Source organism: Musca domestica, unplaced genomic scaffold (genome assembly GCF_030504385.1).
Source record: "Musca domestica strain aabys unplaced genomic scaffold, Musca_domestica.polishedcontigs.V.1.1 172, whole genome shotgun sequence".
NCBI classification, from domain to species: Eukaryota; Metazoa; Arthropoda; class Insecta; order Diptera; family Muscidae; genus Musca; species Musca domestica.
In genome coordinates, this window is record NW_026712232.1 from 1,010,234 (window position 1) to 1,029,780 (window position 19,547).

General features: G+C 35.0%; 4 protein-coding genes and 1 long non-coding RNA gene across 8 annotated transcripts; 3 read left to right on the forward strand and 2 right to left on the reverse strand.

Moving 5' to 3' along the window:
- The first annotated feature begins 961 nt into the window (after nt 1-961).
- On the forward strand, nt 962-3,018 carry LOC101899105 (charged multivesicular body protein 7). The gene is made up of 4 exons (XM_005177176.4): nt 962-1,694; nt 1,760-1,985; nt 2,045-2,254; nt 2,323-3,018. Exons 1-4 carry the CDS (start codon nt 1,233-1,235, stop codon nt 2,793-2,795), a joined length of 1,371 nt encoding a protein of 456 aa, XP_005177233.2. The 5' UTR covers nt 962-1,232; the 3' UTR covers nt 2,796-3,018.
- Nucleotides 3,019-3,984: 966 nt separating this feature from the next.
- On the reverse strand, nt 3,985-10,077 carry LOC101899396 (rho-related BTB domain-containing protein 2). Of its 3 annotated transcripts, none has more exons than XM_059120740.1 (12): nt 9,867-10,077; nt 9,076-9,444; nt 8,824-9,021; nt 8,317-8,764; nt 8,174-8,259; nt 7,713-7,965; nt 7,539-7,646; nt 7,296-7,466; nt 6,995-7,237; nt 6,658-6,922; nt 4,737-4,890; nt 3,985-4,676 (listed from the first exon to the last, which is right to left on the reverse strand). In XM_059120740.1, exons 2-11 carry the CDS (start codon nt 9,357-9,359, stop codon nt 4,760-4,762), a joined length of 2,187 nt encoding a protein of 728 aa, XP_058976723.1. In that variant the 5' UTR covers nt 9,360-9,444; nt 9,867-10,077; the 3' UTR covers nt 3,985-4,676; nt 4,737-4,759. The 3 variants fall into 3 exon arrangements, with proteins under 3 accessions (XP_058976723.1, XP_005177235.2, XP_058976722.1); XM_005177178.4 differs by having other exon boundaries at nt 4,737-4,908; XM_059120739.1 differs by having other exon boundaries at nt 4,737-4,908; nt 9,076-9,469; nt 9,867-10,074.
- Nucleotides 10,078-10,582: 505 nt separating this feature from the next.
- Nucleotides 10,583-15,086, forward strand: LOC101899568 (insulin-degrading enzyme). 2 transcript variants are annotated; one of them, XM_005177179.4, is made up of 14 exons: nt 10,583-10,753; nt 10,886-10,981; nt 11,040-11,174; nt 11,686-11,956; nt 12,015-12,243; nt 12,303-12,844; nt 12,914-13,120; nt 13,179-13,529; nt 13,584-13,815; nt 13,872-14,078; nt 14,128-14,285; nt 14,344-14,478; nt 14,530-14,739; nt 14,794-15,086. In XM_005177179.4, exons 1-14 carry the CDS (start codon nt 10,695-10,697, stop codon nt 15,004-15,006), a joined length of 3,045 nt encoding a protein of 1,014 aa, XP_005177236.1. In that variant the 5' UTR covers nt 10,583-10,694; the 3' UTR covers nt 15,007-15,086. The 2 variants fall into 2 exon arrangements, with proteins under 2 accessions (XP_005177236.1, XP_058976721.1); XM_059120738.1 differs by lacking the exon at nt 10,583-10,753 and having other exon boundaries at nt 10,774-10,981.
- A 1,107-nt stretch (nt 15,087-16,193) lies between these two features.
- Nucleotides 16,194-17,471, forward strand: LOC131801790 (RNA exonuclease 4-like). The gene is made up of 2 exons (XM_059120741.1): nt 16,194-16,938; nt 17,000-17,471. Exons 1-2 carry the CDS (start codon nt 16,344-16,346, stop codon nt 17,284-17,286), a joined length of 882 nt encoding a protein of 293 aa, XP_058976724.1. The 5' UTR covers nt 16,194-16,343; the 3' UTR covers nt 17,287-17,471.
- Nucleotides 17,374-19,477, reverse strand: LOC131800527 (uncharacterized). Its single transcript, XR_009341913.1, has 2 exons — nt 18,343-19,477; nt 17,374-18,283 (listed from the first exon to the last, which is right to left on the reverse strand). It is a non-coding gene; the product is annotated as an uncharacterized LOC131800527 (long non-coding RNA).
- Nucleotides 19,478-19,547: the final 70 nt, after the last annotated feature.

The window sequence follows — 19,547 nt, forward strand, 5'->3', positions numbered from 1 at the left end:
TTTTTCGGAAAACAGATGAAACTCATATTAATATAAATAGACGACATGTTTTTTTTCCTCCAAAGATTTATTTTATCCATGGTAAAATTAAGAAGGTAAAGTCATTTCAAATAAGCATTCCCTCCTCTGCTTTTTTGTAGTTTACCTTGTCAAATTACATGGCATAAAAATTGGCTCCCATCTCTGATTTGTGTGAATTCAATGGGTTTATAAATGTAAATTTTGACAATGAGATGTCGTCAAATGAATAATTTTGAAAAAATTGTGAACATATAACTGCATGACTTTACCTTTTTAATTCTACCATGATTTTATCATTATTTATACAATTTTAATTCATGCTTCGGACTTTTTGTGTAAATGTTAATATTTTTGTGTTTTCCTAATGGTGAGACTACATAAAACATTTTTTTTACTGGCTTAAATCATCGGCTGGCTTCTTCGGAAAGTAACAAAGGAGCGTAGGACAAAAATCGAACTAAGTCAACCTAAGGGCCTAAAGACTTTGTATACATGTTATAGTACAAAAAAATCAAATAAATAAAACTTCTTTGTTCTTCTATGACGGTTGGGAACATTGACATGTCAAAAAATGTTGAATGTCTTTTCAAATATAAGTAGATTTTTATATGTTTTATACGACGTCATTCGGAACTTATTATAATAGGCGTTTTTCAACAATTTATACAAATGTAAATAAGTTTTCATTCAACATTTTTAATTCCAAAATTTGGTTTGACAGTTAATTGTCCCAGCAGCTTTGTCGATGCGTCTACCTATATTCTTCTACAATGGTTGTAATCAAAATGCGTATTACCCACTTTTTGTAGCGAAATCAGTTTTTGGAGAAACATAGAACACAATTTTGAAAAGAAATGTGGACCCCTCATTCAGTTTTTTGTTAATGCATGCATTTTTCAACAATTTTTACAAATGTCAATAATTTTTCTTTTAAATTCTTCAATTCCAAATTGGTTTGACAGTTAGTTGTCCCAGCAGCTGTGTCGATGCGACCGTGTTCTCGGGTAATGAATGGCTGATTGTGTTGTTCTCATTCGTAAACAACAGAGTTATCGGTGATTTTACTTTCGGTTCGTTTTTTATCGGGCCTTACCTGTTTGCCTTCTTTATTGTTTCGTTGGGACGTCTACACAAATAACACGACGACAGACCATATTGGGTCCATTGGAAACCTTTACTTGGGATTAGAACGAGTTCGCAGCTACGACACAATGAGCAGTGTATCCTCCAAATCACAGGTGGCTAAATCCCCAAAACAGTTTCAACTGCCTGCCGTTCTTAATGACGAACTGAGAGCTCAAGCATTATATGTTCCTTTTAGGGAACGCAGTGTTAATCCTGAAAATTACGATTCGAAAATGAAATTTTGGAAAGACATCATTTTAGAATTCTGTCTGCATAGGGGATCGTCCACTTTTTCCAAATATGAGTTGCTTCAGACATTTTCAATTGGACAAAGAGTTCCTTCTTGCCTAGACACAGTGATTGGCGAAATGCAGCGAAGTGGACTTATACGACCTCGCCTCGAGTACGAGTACGACCCCTCAAACGGTTGGACTGGTTGGGCCGTGCTCAGGTTTTGGAAAAACCCGTTGCATAAAATTAAAAACGCTGTTCTGTCTCCGAATTCAGCGCAACAGGATCACATGTTTGTGCACCTTACTGCAATGAAAGTAATACATACGATTCTCATTGGACAAAGCTTATGTGGATTTTAATACTTGCTTCTGCTTCTTAGAAATACTGCAATGATTTGCAAGCGATTTTCGAGAATCCTCCTTTCTCTGGTGCCATTTTTTGCTATGAGGAACTGAAAAATAGCATTTTTGCCTCGACAAAAATGTCGGAAGATTGCTTAGTCCTATGTTTACAAACTTTGTCCTGCCAGAATAAGATAGGATTACATTACCGACAAAATGTCGATGGAAATAATAATCAGATTATACATTTGGTGAAAATACCTTGCAAGTATTGAAATCTGATTCTCAAACATGCCGTGCTAATATTTCATTTATTTTTTTAGCCGCATCACATCCCTCTGTAATTATAAACGAGTCGGATATTGGCTTGCACAATCTCCATACAACAAGGCAATTGTTGCTGAAACAACTTGAGAACTTGGAATTTCAGGTTGCTGAGAACGAAGAAAAAGCTCGTCAATACATTAAGGAAAATAAGCGATTATTAGCAAAGACCTATCTGCGCAAAAAGCATCTTCTTGAAAAAAGTCATGGTAATTTCGTGAAAACTTAAAAAAATCGAAATATAATTTGTTCTTTTTTCATGCAAATTTTGTTTTAGCAAAACGCAGCGATGCTTTACATAACATAGAATCGCTCATGTCCAACTTAGATGATGCTAAACATAATGGAGTGATTTTGGACGCGTATAAATATGGAACGAAGGCTTTGCAAGAAATTCTAAAATCGTCCAACCTAACATATGATAATGTTGAAGAAATTGTTTCAGATTTGCGTGAAACAATAGATACTAATTCTGACCTACAAGAAATTATTGCTAAGACAAGCACCTCTGAATGTCTCTCTACGGAAGAAGAGGACGAATTAGAACGCGAACTAAAGGGGCTGTTTGCAGATCAGGCTGCTGCATCTTCGCCCATTATACCAGGCAAAGCTCCAGCGAATGATTCTCAAATAACGCAACCACAGAAAATAGAAATAAGTGATGCTGAACTTATAGCGATGTTAGATGAACTAGAAGTAGAACAAAAAACACCTGCCAATAGCTTCAGCGTTAGTGAAGCCACTATTTGAAACAAACGGTATATTATGCACACATATATAAATTATAACGAGGTGACATCGAATGTTAAATATTTATGGACAGTGGCATGTATATAGATTTTATTACAAACCAATATGAATTCTCAAAGACTTTCAATAACATTTAATTAGAAACGAAAGAAAATATTCCGAGTGAAATGCATAAATAAATACTACTTGTAAAAATGGACGCAAATGTTTAAAAAAGAATTAATTTAATTTGTTCTTTGTTTGAAAATATATTCCTTTAAAAAGAGCCCTCAGAAATTTTGCGACCTGAAAATGTTTGTAAATTCTGCAAATAAAAGGTTCACCAATTATATGTAATAAATCGTTCAATGCCCCTCATAGGCAAATTTTATAACTTCACACACAAGGTGCTCAAGGTATATGTAATAAATGGAATGGTAACAATTATACACAAGCCAAGACATGAAATGGTAAAGACTAGATAAAATTCATCATAGTAAATATGGACATAAAAATGTGTAGAGGCACCGCCTATAACAGAGGCTTGTTAATAAAAAAAAAAACTATAGTAGAACAAAAAACTTATGAAGTTTGAACAGAAAATATGAATATTAATTTCCAAAGAATTTGAAAATATGTACAAGAGCTTCCTATATGATTCAAAACGATGCTTCACCTCCAAGTCATATAAACACGGACTGGTTCTTGTTGTATGATCATTTGTATGAAGGAAAAATAAGTTCTTTATAGAATTTTCATTTCATATTTTTTTGGATTTCTCCCAATAAAACGTTTTGCATTTGCCTGATTTCGCCTCCTGTGTGATCTTATTTAATTGGACTTGATTAATCACCTGAATACACTATGTTCTACAGTGGCTGTACATACATATGGGCGATATTAAAATCGTATGGTTCAATTATTAAATCTCAATAAACGAATTAGCCCAGTGAAAACCACTTTTCTAGTAGAATTTAATTTTTGAATAATTAGGACCGGTCGTATGTCTGCCACATTGAACCTTTTTATGATAAAGACATAAGAAGTGCGGCTTGCTTTCTAGAAAATGCCGCCCAGTTTGGCCCTCCAAAATTATTTGGATAGGTATTTCTGAGTATGTTCCTACCAACTTTGTCATAAATTTCGATACCTACCTCACTTACCTTGTTAAAACCGACGTATTAGATGAATTAACTCTTTTTTCCAAAACGGCGATTGTACAGTGGCAGTTATATTATCAGTTATTAGATGATCCATTATATTATAGCATTGTTAAAAACGTATTTACATGTGTATTGTTGATATTGCAACTATAATGTGATATTATATAATCGAATAGACCCTAGAACATATTGAACCTTCAACATTGCCATAGATTGCCATGCATCACTTAAATCCAAAGAATCGTTTAACTAATGCTCAAATGCCACACCATAAAACTGTGATATTTGTAGCTTATGTACATAATTCCTTCAGTCGGGTGTTTCTCTAGTGGAAAACTGAATACAAATTATTTTTGCAAAGTAAGAAACAAATATTGTTGGTTTTATGAGTGTCTTCTACTTACTTACTAACTACTATTAGTAAATGCTTAAGCTAAGAGCTAATGGCTAGACAAAAGTTCCCTATTTCGCAATTTAATGTTTGAAGCGGTTAAAATGCTTGCCTTTTTCTTATACAATAACTGATTAACATAGAAAATATTGTTGAGTCTAAAAAATAACTCGGCTGTTCCTACTACAGAAATGGTCCAAATTGTCTTGCAGCCAAATTTCCTATTTCCGTATTCATCTCTCCCTCCATTTCCAGCGTTACGTGTAAATTTGAAAGAGTATTAAAATACTCAAAATAGTACATATGAAGCAAATCAATACGGGCAAAATGACGATGAAACGTAGCGATCTAAAACAATTAAATACTAGATTAGTTGGAGCATTTCAAAAGCAGATTCATATAACTTACCGCCTATGCCCCAAGGCTGGATGTCAGAGATTCAAGTCCATGTCGGCCTCCAAATCAATATGATTCATTGAAATTCCAGAGCTGTTGAGAATCTGTGCCTCATTCGCATTTTCACTTCCATTTCCAGAAGACATCCTTTGGGGTTTTGGTTTTCCTAGCATCCAAGAAATTACTTTTTCGAAAAGTTCATATTAATAATCAAAGAGAAATGATCAATGTAGTGAGATGATTTTATTCTAATAATACAAGCTTGAAGATTACCATATCCAGAATTGCAGTGCTATCTAGACTCCCGAGATACACGTTAAAAAAGACATATATATTTTTCAATTTATTCAATAAATAAGAGGCCATTGTAATGTGTTAAGACTGCGATCTAAATTCTGATATAATACATGGCTAAAATGCACTTCAATGTATTACAAAAATATAAAGTATGTACAAATGATCAGTTAAAATCAATTGTTTTCGTTAGAACTAAAATTTACAAAATTACAAGCTCAGTTTCAGAGGATTGTATTGTTGTGAGGGCTTATTACATGCAATAGATATCAGAGATGGGCATAATGCACTGTATTTTTAGTGCACTAATAATTTCACTATCACTGTTCATTTAGTGGTAGTGCAATTTTTAATTTAATTAATTTTAATTGAAAAATAAATTGCACTACCACTAACCCTTTAATGATATTTAAAAAAAAATTCCACTACCACTAAATCTTAGTGGTAGTGAAATTTCAATAGCACTACCACTAAATTTAGTGGTATTTAAAAAAACTTGCACTAAATTAGTGGTATTTCATAAAAAATAGCACTAAATTAGTGCTATTTAGAAAAGTAATCAAATTTTATGAATATGTACTATATATTCTGGATTGTTGTTCCCTACTCATTTCAATAAACTTCATTATAGCTGGTATAATACTTATATACATAGTGTTTTTTTTTTTGGCTTCACTAAAATTTAGTGGTAGTGCAAATTTTTTTTTAAAAAATCACTAAATTTAGTGGTAGTGCTATTAAAATTTCACTACCACTAAAATTTAGTGGTAGTGCAATTTTTTTTATATATCACTAAAGGGTTAGTGGTAGTGGAATTTTTTTTTTAAATATCACTAAAGGGTTAGTGGTAGTGCAATTTATTTTTCACTACCACTAACCCTTTAGTGGTAAATATTTAATTCTTAGTGCACTAAAAATTTAGTGCAATATGCCCAACCCTTAAAAAGATTATCAGTTTGATAGAAAATATTAAATCTTGAGTCGCACAGTGTTTTAAATACGATACTCGGTATTTATTTTCATATTTATTTTAATAGCTTGAAGATATAGACCAAGGTCTATTTGCCGCCATGGCTTCCATACGAATGAGGGAATGAGTTGAATATGGTCTTAGGCTACATGTATTTATTAGAATTCACTCCTGGCACATTCTGATGGGGAAAGAATATTACACTTATTTGGACTATGGTCAAACCAAGGGTGGTGGTTTTGTTTCTGCTGTATTCCGTGCAACTACTGGTAGCTAAATATCATCGTTTGATTTTATAAGTCGTGCTATAATTTGGACACAGTAGCTTGGGTTATTTAAGCGTAAGAGTCTAATACTTTTACCATTTTTGCAAGGTATGACTAGAAACCGTTCCCCTTGTCGAAAAGTAGCAAACCGTGCAGATTAATTTTAGAAAACACTACTTTTTACTAGACAAATTTAGCCGAGTAAAACAGTAGTATGTATGCTGATAAGTTGACTAAGTATTTTCACCTGTTTTTGGAATTTTTGTTAGTTTTCATTTGACTGTTTTACAATGAGCGGTAACAAAATAAAATATTTATTTACGAAACAACGAACAAATACTATTCAAATGTTAATGGTTCTAGACTACACATGATTCCTACTTTTTTCATTTTCATTACTCACCACCAGTAAAACAAAGACAACCTTCATCGTCACTGCGGGAGTCTCGTCGGGAATTTTTGATTTCTTTGTTCATTTCATTTATACAACGTTGATAGTAGTCATAGTCCTTTAAATACCACACTGGAGGCCACCGGTGTTCACGCAAATAGTCCTGGTTCTCTTGGTGCAGAGCTCGGAGTCCTTTAATTGAATACTTGCAAATAATATTGTAGTTTACACACAAATATGACATGCACCACTCCGCCAGTTGGTGTGCGTTATGAAGCTATAAGCAAACAAAAACTTTGTTGGAAACAAACCCACTACTTGGAAATCGAATTAGCTTGGAATCTAATACCTTTACTGGCTCCAACAGTTTTAAGCAATGATCGACTGTTTGATTTGTTTCATTTTGAGAAATCATCGTCAAGTCCTCGATAACACGACATTCCACCAAATTTAATAAACGGGGCAGGCACAGTCGATTGGCTAATTCCAACAGATTAAGACATTTCACAGCAGAGATATGCGGTATTTCATCGGTATATAAATAGCAGAGTAATTTATGGAATGTATATAGTGTTACACCGGGAAAAATGATCTGTAATGAGAGAGAAACGGTTTGCAAGTGTCGTTTATTTGTATGGGTCTTCGCTTACCACACTCGAATGGGCTTCGCGAAAATCTCCCGCTAGCATTGCCCTCATCACATCGCAACGAGAAACTAGAACAGCTCTGTGTGCTTTCATTTGCCCCTCGTCCAACTCAAACGTAATATCTGTAAACAGACCATCGCCCGAACAGTGCTTTTCCATGTTTTCTTTTAATACCTTAAGAGAGTAGTTTTAAAAACACGCTTAATTATTCTTACGAAAACACATGCTATCGGACAGAATAATTACCAAACAGACATGTGAGTTTGGTTCTTCGCCAGTCAAGGCATTTGGAGGCTTCGACAGGAAATTGGTTAATTGTGACAACTCTAATAGTTCTGCTGCCTGTTTTATATCCTAAACACACAAGAAGTTCAATGTGTAAAAAATGTTTTTGCACATTATAATGGAAAAGGTCAGTACCTCTACACTATATAAATCTATTGTGCCGGTGTATATAAACTTTAGGCATTGATGTAACGCCTGTGTAGTAATCAATTTTGTAAGCGTTAAAATGGTCTGGTTAGTTTGGATTCCATTGTTATTATCTATTTGAACGACTCGTATATTTTGGAACACTGGATGATGTAAATCCTTGTAAAGCTCAGTTGGGCGTTTAGCTTCAATCAGAGGCAGTGCCTGATAGCTAGATCGACGCTTTATTTGTTCCCACATTCTGCTGGGACAAATGAAATATTAGGAAACAGAGAAAATAATGTAACTCTTCCACGATCTTCATGAAGGCTACCGTGAATGTGTAGGAGGAAACAAAAGCTCCAGAATACATTCATATTGTAAATCTAAGACTCATTATTATTTGGAAAATGTAACCTACTTGCAAGTTTGTATTAAAATAGTAATCATTCACATTATTTTGAATTTACCTTTGTGCGCGCGACTCGTTTCGAATCAAACACTCGGTATCGTCGTTAAAATCCGCAGTTGTAGCTTCTCCAAAAGTGGAACTAACCTGTGAAAATGTTAAAATTTACAAATACAAACATTACAAATACACAGTCTAACTCACCATACTAGATTCGCTGCTACTTCGGCCACCCATATCAGAAATGTCAATGCTTAACAATCGATTGAAAAGATTGGAAGCTGCGGCAACCATAAACTTGTGCACAGAAAATTTCGTGTTACCCACTATTAGTATGAGATCGGTGTAAGTCTGTGCCAGAAACATATTGTACATATCTTGACGATAGTTTCCAACGACTACTGTTACTTCTGGTGGCGGCGGCTTAGGTGGTCTAAACGGAGCCTGTAATAAGGGTTTCTGTACCTTTTTTAGATTTGTCATCCAGAATCGCTGCTGTCGTCGCGCAATTAATGCGGATCTAATTGCGTTTTCGAACACTTCATTTACTCCGAAATATGTAAAGACACTAGTTTCATAATAAGAAACGCCCAACTCCCTTGCCACGGCACGAGCTTCGTCAGGCATTACTAAATCGCTTTTTAGAGCAGCTCTTAAAAAAGCAAAAGCAAATTGTTTAAATATATCTGAGAAAAGTCATGTTTCATTTACCTTACAAAGGTGCTCCTCTCACCAAAATAAGACAAATAAGTCTCATCGCGGTACATATACCGTAAGTCATTTTTACATCCTACCAATATTACAGGAACATCAGGGCAAAATCGCCGAATTTCCGGATACCACATAGCTTTACAATTGCGAAGCGAAATAGGGCTAGCTATAGAGAAGCATAAAAGTACGACGTCCGAGCTGAAATTAATTTACATTTTATTAGAATCGCAGTTGCCCCTAATACTAATTTACCGTCCATAAGCGAATCGCCTATCTTTATCGTGATCTCCAAATGTATCCCAAAGCCGCAATGAAACGTTCACGCCATCCACAACCTCCCACGATCTCTCAAGGACATCTTTGTAAATGCGGTACTGATCAATCGCCCACACTGTGGGAACGTGTGTCGACAAGAGTTGAGAAAGCGATACATGCTTATTACAAGCTCGCGCACAAATTAGGCGTGTTTTTCCTACAGCAGTGTCACCAACAAGTACACATTTGACCAGTTCCTGATGTGGTTGCTCGTTATCCATGTTTCCATTTACTTCGGGATTCCTCGGATTCTTATATGGTACAACGATCCAAATGGTAGCATTCGTCCAAAAGAGTTATCACCGACTGAAAATACAAAAACATTCGAGAACTGAGTCTCGACATCTCAAAGAGCTCTTCTAACATTTGACAACCGTGGAAGTTATCATTAATTATTTATGTGTGTTCACTAGGATCGATGCAAATAGCACATTTGATGAGGACAAAAGTCCACAATACGCCACACACAATCGTTAAAGAAGTGTTCAATTGATTTCTAATATTTTATTTTAATCTTGTATCGGCATTTGAAAGTGAATGTAATTTTTGCAATCAGAAATGTAAGAAAGAAATCGAAAGCAGCACCTGACAAAAGTATATATATATATATATATGTGTGTGTGTGTGTGCGTGTGTGAATGGACTCATTTCTGTTGCAATTTACAATGATTTTTAATATCTTAACTACCATTTTATATATTGGAAAAATATTAAAATATTATACTTACGTTGTGGAGATATCGTAGGATTAAAGCTTAAAAACAAGATTTCGCAGAAGATACTATTAACTAAACCCAATAAAGAACAGAACCGAGCCGTCTTTTTGTTTTCTCAGCTTTCTTTATTCGTTTTGGTTAAACTTTCGTGTTTTATTGATTTTTCTCCTTCTTTTTTCCGACGAAACAAAGAAATAACGAAAATTCTATCATTGCTTTGTGAATGTTGGTGGCACGTATACGACGCATTAAATATTGTTTATCTCTATGGAATATCCTTCTAATTAAAAATATATATATATATATATATATTGAAAGAAATCGGGTACAATCTGATAGATAAAACTGATGAAACTAATAATCCGCAGGTAGATCTGCGGCAATACCTTCATATTTTTCCTATTTGCGCCACTTTAAATTTGATGTTTCGTTCGGTGACAGTTGCAATTTTTCATTCGGTTAATGAAGTTTTTTTCGAAATCCCTCTGAATCTTAACTCTAGACAATAAATGTCAGAAAATATGTAAAAAACAGAAGTATAACGTTTCTCCGGCGCAATCATTTGTTAAAGGTATCACTACAGATATTTCTATGGGAATACACCGTCAAACGAAGCATTTTGTAAACCTCGGTATTGTTTGAATTTTTACTGCAAGTACAGGTATATGAACAGACCCACTAACTTCGTGCATTGCACTAAACCAGTACGCAAGCTAAAACTGTATAAACAAAATAAACAAAACAAAAAGCAATAAATGTCAAAAAGGCAAAACGTATTATACAATTTTATTTTTTGGTTGCATTGAATGTGTAAATTGAGAGAATAAGTTTAATATATTAATGTTTATTAGACATTTTGTATCTCCCCTACGTCGCCAATTATCAACAAGGAATTTCATGTGAGTTTTGGATCTTCCAAAAATCTCTAATACGAAAGAGCAAGTGAGCAATCGAATTGTTTTCCCTTTATCTGCATTTCAACCGGCTGCTTCATTCGTTGTGGTGTCATCGGTGGTGTCATCATCATACAGCTATTCGTTTGAAAACTGTGTGAGAAATATGTCCAGTTCTGTTTCATCCCCAGACGCGTTGTCAGGTAGTCCACTGAAGAATTTGCCGATCATGAGGTACCCAATATAACAAAACTATTTGTATTGCAATTAATGTTAATTATTTTGTACATAGGCTAGAAAACATAGAGAAAAGTGAACAAGACAACAGAGATTACAGGGGTTTGCAGTTGGAGAATGGTCTCAAAGTGTTGCTTGTTAGTGATCCAACAACGGATGTCTCAGCTGCTGCATTAGCTGTACAAGTGGGGTATGTTGGCAAATCATTAAAATCTTAGGTATATTTACATAATTAAGTGAGTGTTTATGTCCCGACCAAAGGACAGAAGCTAGACTGGCTATTGTTTGTTTATTTGTGTGTGTGAAAAGGATGTGCTGTTGGAGAATTTGTATACGTGGCTTTGTTATGATGCTTTAAGTTTATAAAATATTACGCAGTTGTAGCTTAGGTCTACACATTAGGGGCTTGGGAAGTTCGTACTGTAAGCGCACTAAAAGTACAAAAAGGTGCATAGTGTAGCATCATGGGTATTTGGCGATCGGGCAGAAATAAGACAGAAGACCTATTTGGTATTTTAAAATACACCAGATGTCTTACTGGCTCTTAATATTTTGCAAATGAGGCAAAGAAGTAAAAAATAATAACATAACTACGCATTGGGAAATACAGAATAATATTCCGACGACTTTGCAGGCAATTGTATTTATTTTTATATATGTGAGTAGCTTTAAAATTGTCTCTTTCTATGTTGTTGTTGTAGACACATGTCGGACCCAGAAAGTTTGCCTGGGTTAGCCCACTTTTGCGAACACATGCTGTTTCTAGGTACTGAAAAGTATCCTAATGAAAACGATTACACAACGTATCTGTCTCAAAGCGGGGGTTCGTCCAATGCAGCCACATATCCTCTAATGACTAAGTACCATTTCTACGTAGCACCAGATAAACTTGACGGGGCACTTGATAGGTTTGCACAGTTTTTTATAGCTCCGTTATTTACACCAAGTGCGACCGAGCGCGAAATCAATGCGGTGAGTGAGAGAAACTGTTATGTATTGCGGTGGCTATGACACCTGTCATCTTCAACAGGTCAATTCAGAACATGAAAAGAATTTGCCCAACGATGAGTGGCGTATTAAACAAGTACACAAGCATTTAGCAAAGGAAGGACATGCATATAAGAAGTTCGGAAGTGGAAGCAAAGCCACTCTGTGTGAGATTCCGAAGCAGAAAAACATAGAAGTAAGGGATGAACTACTCAAATTTCATAAACAGTGGTATTCGGCGAATATAATGAGTTTGGCTGTTATTGGAAAAGGTGATGCACGAAATTATGTACTTTTGTATTTTTAATTTTTGTTGCTTTTGCAATTTTAGATAACCTTGACGAGCTTGAACAAATGGTGCTAAAGAAGTTCTCTGAAATCGAAAATAAAAATGTGGATGTGCCAACTTGGCCCAGGGAGCCTTATGATGATAATCAATATGGTCAACGAGTATTGATAGTACCTGTAAAGGACTTGCGTTCATTAACTATCAGCTTTACAACAGACGATTTGACAAGGCTTTACAAAACCGCCCCAGATAGTTACTTGACTCACTTGCTTGGCCACGAAGGCAAAGGGAGTATATTGTCGGAATTGCGTAGATTGGGTTGGTCCAATGATCTTCTTGCGGGCCATCAGAACATCCTACATGGTTTTGGCTTTTTTGAAATTCACATTACACTTACAACGGAGGGGGCAAATCACGTTGATGATATAATTAATATTGTTTTCCAATATTTGAAAATGCTTCGAGAAATTGGACCTCAGAAATGGATTTTTGACGAGTGTGCTAAAATCAACAGCATGCGTTTTAGATTCAAAGAGAAGGAGAAACCTGAAAAGTTGGTCACAAACGTTGTGACTTGCATGCAGGTAAACTATTAAGACCTATGTACTGCTTGCTTACTATGAAAACTATTAAATGACAACTCAAACTTTAAGGTTTATCCATTGGAAGAGGTTCTCACAGCCCCTTATCTCAGTGATGAATGGAAGCCAGACCTAATTACGAAATTACTAGATGAACTTGTCCCGTCGAAATGTAGAGTAATTGTTATTGGACAGAGCTACGAAGACCAAGCAGTTTTAGCGGAACCCTATTACCAAACAAAGTATGCAACTCTCAAAATAGAAAGCGAAACGATAAAGGTGATGAATTAAAACAACTACATTTTATGAATGCCTTAACTTATGTATTTGAAAACAGAAATGGGAGACATGTGAGTTGAATCCACATTTAGCATTGCCACAGCCAAATGCTTTCATTCCGGAAGATTATGAACTGGAACCTTTCGATAAAGACCTGTCGAAACATCCAATCATAATAATGGATACGCCTATTTTGCGTGTGTGGCACAAGCAGGATAATGTTTACCTCAAGCCGAAAGCATGCATGTCGTTTGACATGTCAAATCCCATTGCTTATCTGGATCCCCTCAATTGTAATTTAAATTATCTTATGGTGTCTCTTATAAGGGACCAATTAAATGAATATCTCTACGACGCGGAGTTAGCCGACTTGAAATTACAAGTGGGAAATAAGTCTAATGGAATTGAAGTGAGTTTTTTTACAGATTTTTTTAAGTAGTTTATGATTATTTATTTTATTTAGGTCACTATTCGAGGTTACAACGATAAACAGGTGGTGCTTTTAGAATACCTTCTTAAGCATTTATTTGACTTCCAAGCAAATGAGAAACGCTTCAATATCCTTAAAGAGGAATACAAGCGGAATTTGAAGAATTTTAGTGCCGAGCAACCATATCAGCACTCAATGTACTACTTAACCCTCTTGCTAACAGAAAACGTTTGGTCAAACTATGAACTGCTGGACGCCGTTGAACGTAAGTAGATTACTTATAATATGAAAAGCTTTTCAAATTTCCTGTTCTATTAATAGTAGCAACATATGAGCGGGTCCTTACATACGCCAAGGAATTCTTTTCCCGCCTACACACCGAGTGTTTTATTTATGGCAACGTTGCAAAAAAAAAGGCCCTCGAAATAGCAGGTTTGGTTAACAAACGTTTGGAAGATACAAATGCAAAGGTGTTGCCTTTGTTGGCTAGACAAATGCTTCCCAAAAGAGAATATAAATTGTGTCCAGGTAAGTTATGTTGTATCACGGTGATGATTTGTAAATTTTTGAATTTTAGGTGATAGTTATCTATTTGAAAAGGACAATCTGTACCATAAGAGTTCTTGTACACAAATATATCTACAATGTGGTCCTCAAACTGACCGAAGCAACAACATGGTGAATCTTATTTCGCAGATATTGACAGAACCATGCTATGATTGCTTGCGAACTAAGGTCAGTGTAACATATAAATGGCGAAAAGATGTATGTAATCTACTTTCGTTTTAAATAGGAACAATTAGGTTACATTGTTTTCAGCGGGCCAAGGCGAGTAAATGGTGCAAACGGTATCAGAATTATTGTCCAGTCTACGAAACACCCAACATTTGTAGAAGAGCGTATAGAGTCCTTTTTGGCAAACTTTAAGGTAGACGTAAAATGTAAAAATGAATGCATAAAATAACTGTGCTTTTTACAGAATGTAATAGAAGAAATGTCCGATGAAGAGTTCGAGCGACATAAGGAAGCATTGGCTGTAAAGAAACTTGAAAAACCGAAAACCGTTTTTTCTCAATTTGTACAGTTTTACTCTGAAATTTCTTTGGCTCAATACCATTTTGATAGGAATGAAGCTGAAGTGGCAATTCTGCGTAACATCACGAAGGACGAATTGCTACAATGCTATAACGTATGTTTTAAAACACTTTTAATAACAAAAAAAAAAAATAAATTGTCTTTTCAGTCATTCATTGCTCCGGATAGCGTGGACCGAAGAGTTCTTGCCGTTCACATAGTGTCGACACAAACAACTCAAGACGAAGAAGTTGTTGAGCACATATTGAAACGTCATGCTAAAATTTCGGACGTTGTTGCATTCAAATCCAGCAAAGAACTATTTCCACTGATGTCTCCTTTTTTGAATATAAAAGCCAAAGGAGCCAGAAGCAAACTGTAAATTATTTACTCCTGCAAGAGAAGTGATTTATTATATATTTCCAATTGCTATATTCACATTGAGGTCGTGGAAAATTAAAAGATAAAATAAAAACTACAGTAGATTATCAAATCTTTTGTAAAAAATAACATAAGCACATTTTAATTCTTACATAAAGGAATTAAAAAATATATTGATATGTGTAACAAAGCTGAAATTATTGCAATTAGCATGTTCAAAATAATGAAAGCAGCTAAACATTAAATCTAATTTTATAATCCTCCATTATGTTTTAGTATTCACAGGTCATTCTAATGGTTTTTATTTATATTTCATACATAGTAATAGTATTTAAAAACAACGTTGTGTACTACAAATAAGCTAATTCACGAATTGGAAAACATACACCCTGGACCTAATCATTTGTATATTGCCAGTGGACGTCTTAAACTAGACTCCGAATCAGGATATTAATGGTTATACTTTACAATCTTTATTCAAAATCAGTGCCTGGATTACAAAGTATATATGATTTGATCCAGAACTGCAAGAATGTTAAAGTTTTTACCACGATAACAGATATTCCATTTATGGTCTCGAAAAATTGCAAAACTTGTAGATATTTGCAGGTAAACATCTCCCTTATGTGTGATGTATTAGTATATTTGCCATTATTTTTCATACAGATCATGGTATAGGAATACAGACAGATGCATCAACGCTTGGGAAATTTGATATGCCAAAATTTTTTAAATGTTATGTCAAAACTAAGTAGATTTTTATATGTTTTTTTACGACGCAAATTCAAGGCTGTTCTTATGAACAATTTTTACCAATTCCAATTATTTTTCATTCAACATTTTCAACTCCAAAAATGGGTTGAGAGTGTATATTATACCAGCAGCTGTGTCGATGCGACTACCTATATTCTTCTATCATGATACAGATGGTAATTGTTGTGATTTCATAGTTGAGGCTGCGCTAAAGCCTTATGTTTTGTCATATGACATGACATTATGCTCAATAATTATCTATGTCATCACTTCGCTTTGTATACCTCAATTTAGAAAAAAAGACTCGCCTTTCGTGTTTTAAGGAACTGACAACTAGTTCCTCGGTTCATTTAAACAACAGAGTTCTCGAAATCATGCATTACACTCATTCGTAAACAACGGACTTCTCGGGGATTTTGCTTTCTGTTTATTTTTCATCGGGCATTACCTGTTTGCCATCATATTTGTTTCGTTGGGTGACACGCGCTTTCTCGTTTTGCAGAAAGAAACACGACGAACCGTGCCACCTCCAATCAACATCAACTGAAACGTACCCTGAAAAACAGGAATAATAACAAAATAAGCATGTCAGGTTGTCAGGATCAGGTTGTTCCCAAACGAAAAAAGAGAAGAAATAGAAAGAAAATGTCTTCTGAGTCGGAAAATGTTAGTTTAGACGATAAAAAAGAGGAACAAACGAAGCCCCTGCATACGTCCATGGAAAGGCTCCAAGTACAGAATAACAACGTACAGAACGTAAATGTTAGTCGAAGTGCAGCTGGCTCAAATTGGGAGGCGATGCGACAAATCCGGACTACGTCTGCAAGCGGCAGTGAACAGGATGTGTGTGGAGGAAAAAATGAGGACGACGAAAAAGTCCAGCCACCAGCTGGTCTCAGTAAGTCGGCACGTCTACGGCAAAAGAGAAAAACAAATCAATGGAATAAATATGTAGCTATGGACTGCGAAATGGTTGGAGTTGGTTTCAACGGTCAAGAAGATATGCTTGCCAGGGTCTCAATTGTCAATAAAAACGGTGAAATTATAATTGACAAATTCGTAAAGCCACAGGAAGCCGTGACTGACTATAGAACAAGTATTTCTGGCATTCGACCTCATGATATAGAGAACGGGGAAGAGTTTAAGGATGTGCAGAATGAAGTGGTAAAAATTTTGCAAGGTATGCTGTAAATGTTATTTCTTGTATACGATCACGATCTAATAACAAATTCTGTATTTAGGTAAAATACTTGTTGGTCATGCGATCCGAAATGATTTGTCAGTTTTGCACATTAAACATCCATTTTCGAATATTCGGGACACTGCTAGGTACAAGCCGTTATGTCGCTTAGTTGCAAATGGTCGGACACCAAGCCTTAAACGGCTGAGCCAAGCAATTTTGGGACAAGAAATACAGACTGGTGAACACAACTCTGTTGAAGATGCTCGTGCTACAATGCATATATACAACCGTTTAAGTAAAGACTGGGAAGCATATCTAAGGAGACACCAACACAGGAAATTGTAATATTAAAGAGCACATCATTTTTCAATGCTACGGTACTCTGTCACCGGCCTTACTAAAGCTGTGGAAAAAAAAAAAAACAAAACAATATCATTTAATAATTCGTCATTTCATACATAAGTTGTGATGTTGCATTTATTCAAATTGTTTAATATAGAATTTTGTGTCAACAAAATGATAGACTCCCATTTATAACATTGGATTGTATTTTTAAAAGGCGTAAACTTGCCCAGAGTACTTCTATGATCATCTTTATTTTTATTGCCAACTGTTTCCACTACTTCCATATGTGAAGAACTGGAACTCTTTGCAATTAGATAAAATAGAGCATCGACCGTTCTAAAGCTGTGGAACATAGCAATGCAATTTTATATATTTCTTCTTTTTCATTCATTGATGATTAAATGAAAAGTTTACAATATTTTACAATCATGTGTTGCAGTTTGATTTGATTGTATTTCCAAAAGGCGTAAACTGGCCCAGAGTACATCTATGATCATCTTTTTTTATTGCCTACTACTTTCCACTACTTCCATATGCGAAGAACTGCAAATCTTTTAAATTAGATAGAATAGGCCATCGGCCTTACTGAACCTGCAAAATATAATAAGGCAATTTTCTATTTTTTTTCTTTTTCATTCATTGGTGACAATATTTTTCATGTGTTGCTCTTGTTCAAATTACTAAAAATAGAATTTTTATATAGTTAACACAATAATGTGCTTATATTCATAATATCTAGTTGTATTTCTAAAAATATGTAACTTAATATAAGGGTCTTGTTAGGATATACATCCTAAGATATTGTTCCTCCCCATATTTATTGCTATTGAACGATCAGCTCATCTTTATCTCCTTCATCAACTGTGTCCTCCACTTTCGTCTGAGATTTTAAGGTAATTTCACTTTTATTAAGACATTCTAGGCGTGCCAATAAATCTGACCAAGGGTCTTCCGTCATTGATGGATGTAGGTATAAAGAAATGGACGAAGTGTGGCTCTGTTTAAAACTAGATAAATAAATATTCGTTTTCCATATGATTATGATCATATACGTACCTGGGAGTTACCAATTTCTGCATTTTTTCTTGGGGTGAACCACGACTTTTGCCCACTCCCACTCTTTAAATTGTTGTTCTGGTAGTACCCACTTGAGTAATTCGCTCGTCGTTGGTTAGGTTTCTTTCCATAAATTCCACTGTTTGTGACATCTCTACCTTCTTGACATCGCCCTCCCATTTCCAATGATATGTATTCGTCGTTTTGGGATGCATACTGTTGAATGGGCTTTGAATAGGGCGATGTGTAGCAATTATAATTTTTATTTTTTCTGGGAGTAGACATTTTCGTAGCGTCTTGTCTCGTTTGTTTATTCCAGGCAATTTTGTCTGTTCTCCCTCTTAAAAGAAATAAATCGAAAACGATACGAAGAGAAAATGAGGGCAAAGCGGAATGTGTAATGAAGATGAAAATCAAAACAATAGATCGAAAAGGGGTGGAATTAACAAAGAATAAGACATAGTTTTATTTCTTTCTCCTTTCCACTCGAAGATTTGTTGTTGGGAATGACGAGTGAAAAGTTGAATTTCTTTCTGATTTGCACTCGAAGAAAGTAGGTCTCTCCAGATCGCCGAAGAAAATATCTGACAGGTGACGAAAAAATTGGCAATTGCTTTGCTAAAGTATAAACTTAGTATAAACTTACAAAAATAGTAAAGTATAACCCTGTCTGAACACTAAATATTTTGAAACAATTCCATGGTAGAAGAATAAAGGTAATCGCATCGACACAGCTGCTGGGACAAAGAGCTGTCAAACTGATTTTGAAATTGAAAATGTTGAATGAAAAATTATTGAAGTTTGTAAAAATTGTTGAAAAATACATATTATGTCAACCTCCGATTTGCGCCATATAAGAAAACATATACAAACTACTTATTTTTGACAAAACATTTTTAAAATGTTGACATATCAATGTTCCTATGCGTTAATGCATCTACCTATATTCTTCTACCATGAACAATTCGATGTTATCTTATATTGTGTATCACTGGGAAACAAATGACCAGTAAGATTTTGCTCTTTCGATCTGTTTTAATTAGGCGTTTTAAGATAAGTTTGGACCAGGTTCATGTTCGTACTATTTAAAAAGAACACGCCGGGTAAATATTACTGAACACATCATATTGCTCTACTAATGGTTTCTAACAGAAACAAATAATGGATTTTTTTCTGTATAGCTATCAGCTTTCTTTCTTAAAAGA